This window comes from Penaeus monodon, chromosome 38 (genome assembly GCF_015228065.2).
Source record: "Penaeus monodon isolate SGIC_2016 chromosome 38, NSTDA_Pmon_1, whole genome shotgun sequence".
Classification (NCBI taxonomy): domain Eukaryota; kingdom Metazoa; phylum Arthropoda; class Malacostraca; order Decapoda; family Penaeidae; genus Penaeus; species Penaeus monodon.
In genome coordinates, this window is record NC_051423.1 from 18,781,664 (window position 1) to 18,783,981 (window position 2,318).

The window sequence follows — 2,318 nt, forward strand, 5'->3', positions numbered from 1 at the left end:
AAAGCAATAAAAAGAGAAACAGGAAAACACCGGATAAAAGCTACAAAAGACAAAATTAATAAAGACAAAAAAAAAGCAATACAAGACGAATAAAGAAAGACACAGAGGGAAAAAAACCGAATAAAAGAGAATATAAACAAAATCTTGGAAAATACGACAATAGGCAACCCCACTACAACCCTCGCCCAGCTCCCTTCTCTCATAAAGGTACCTTCCGTGTAATAATTAATGACCTGATAAATTATACCCTTAATTAGGATAATTTCTAGCATGTGGAGGCGATCATTAAGGCCGGAAGGGTGAGAGGGATGGCGTTGTCACAAGTGTATTAAAAATGGGTGATATTACGCACGTGTTCTGTCATAGAAAACGGGAAATTGAATGAGAGAAAACGTGTTGGTAACTTATTTTTGGATAGACTGAAGAAAGATGTAGTTCTGTATTGCATTGTGTTGTATTGATATTGAGTGATTAGTATGATAAAGGTCGTGTTTTGTGGTTTAAGATGGATTTATTTATTTATTCATTTATTTATTTGTCGTGTGATCGAAAGCATATACGAAATAACTGAACGTGCATTACATTACATAGACTCAAAATACCACAAAATTATGGTGGCATTATACACGATTCTTGGAAGTATTAATGATAAGAGGAAGAAAAATGACCCTGAATCTTATTCGTAAACAGACATGTGAATATCCACCGAAAGTAAAGAAAATCTGCTTGAACGACCAACTGCGTTTCTATAAATCGTGAATAACCATCAATAGCTCATGAATGAACATTAGTAACCGATGAATAACTACTGTATATGTCATGAGTAAAAATCTTGTGTAAAAAATCTAGAACTCATGGGTAAGTACTGTCATGAGTAAAGATCTATAACTCATGAATAATGATAAATCATGGGTAAACATCTATTAAATGATGAGTATCTATGAATCATGAGTAAAAATCTGTAACTCTTCATTACCTTTATCTCTGCGTAAAAGCCAACGCATTCCTGTTAAGTACGTAAGGACGTATACCTAAATGTTTATGTTTGTCGTGCCCGGTTGCGTGCACGCGTGTCCGGTTGCGTGACAGTCAGTGCGGCCGAACGCGTCCCTGGCTTCCTAGTTTCACGTGCGTGTGTTTGTTTGTGTCCGTGTGCTTTGTGTGGGCGTGGACACGAAGGGTGTTTGTTTGTGTGTGTGTACACGGGCGTGGAATGATAAAATTTATGCCCATGGCTTACGCTTAGCGATGTTAACGCGACCCAAAAACACATTCCAGGAGAGCCGGAAGTGACGTCATGAGCAGCCACGTGGAGGCCGCCCGCGACGCCGCCCACGAGGAGCGCTGGGAGCGCCGGGAGTCCCGCGATGAGCGCCCTTCGCTGCGGGCCAAGTCCTCCGGCGGCGCGTCGGTGATCGTGGTGTCGGAGTCGGGCCGCCTGCTGCGGGCGTCGGCGGCGTCGCTGCCGTCGGTGGCCCGCAGCTTTGGGGGCGGCAACGGGCGCCTGAGCAGCGCCCAGATCCTGAAGCGGGAGCCGACGTACCTGGATGCGAAGCGGCGGCAGCGCATCCGCAGGACGGTGCACCTGAGGCCGCGGCTGCCCGAGGTGGACGCGGCGCAATCGAAGGCGGACAGCGGCGCGCGGGCGGTGGGCGCGGGCAGCGTCAGTGCCTCCGTGAGCGGCGCCGAAGCCAGCAGCCCCTCCGACGGCTCCGAGGCCTCGCTGGCCCTGTACAACAACGTGAACGTGCCGAGCCTGGCCTCCGTGCTGGGTCGCCAGGCCGCGCCGCGCCACCACAAGCCCCGGCGGCACCGCCATGAGTCGGGGGCGTCCCCTAAGAGCCGCAAGTACGTGCCCTCCAAGAACTCGGTGAGGCGGCCGCTGCTCAACGCCTCCGTCGCCGACGCCCACGGCAGGGCGGTGTGGAGGGCCCCGCCCATGGCCACGACCTCGCTGCCGGACCCCGTCAAGCCCAAGATGAGGAGCACTGGCTGCTGCAGCGGCTGCTGCTCCAAGGTCAGGACGGCGGGAAGCGGCTCCCTGCTCCTGCTGCCCCTGCACCTGCTCATCCTGGTCCTGCTGCTCTCCTACCTGGTGCTGGGGGCCTTCATCTTCTCTCAGGTGAGACTCGCAAGTTTAGATCAATCTGTGCTGCGGCGCCTCCGACGCTGCCGTCGAAGGTGCAGCGGGACAAAGAGTCGTTGCCCCCGCTTCCCCCTCCCCTTTGCCCCTTTGCCCCCTTTGGCCCTCCTCTGCCCCCCTCCCCCCGCCGTCCCCTTGCCTGCTTCATGGCCTGTGCTCGTCCCCTCTTCGCTCT

General features: G+C 52.6%; 1 protein-coding gene across 1 annotated transcript in view; it reads left to right on the forward strand.

The window, feature by feature from the left end:
* Positions 1–1,547: 1,547 nt before the first annotated feature.
* Positions 1,548–2,318, forward strand: part of LOC119596732 — a 20,576-nt gene continuing 19,805 nt past the window's right edge. Inside the window, exons 1-2 of the mRNA XM_037946060.1 lie at positions 1,548–1,571; positions 1,607–2,122. Of these exons, the coding sequence (XP_037801988.1) occupies positions 1,548–1,571; positions 1,607–2,122 (540 nt within the window). The remainder of the gene's footprint in view (positions 1,572–1,606; positions 2,123–2,318) is intronic.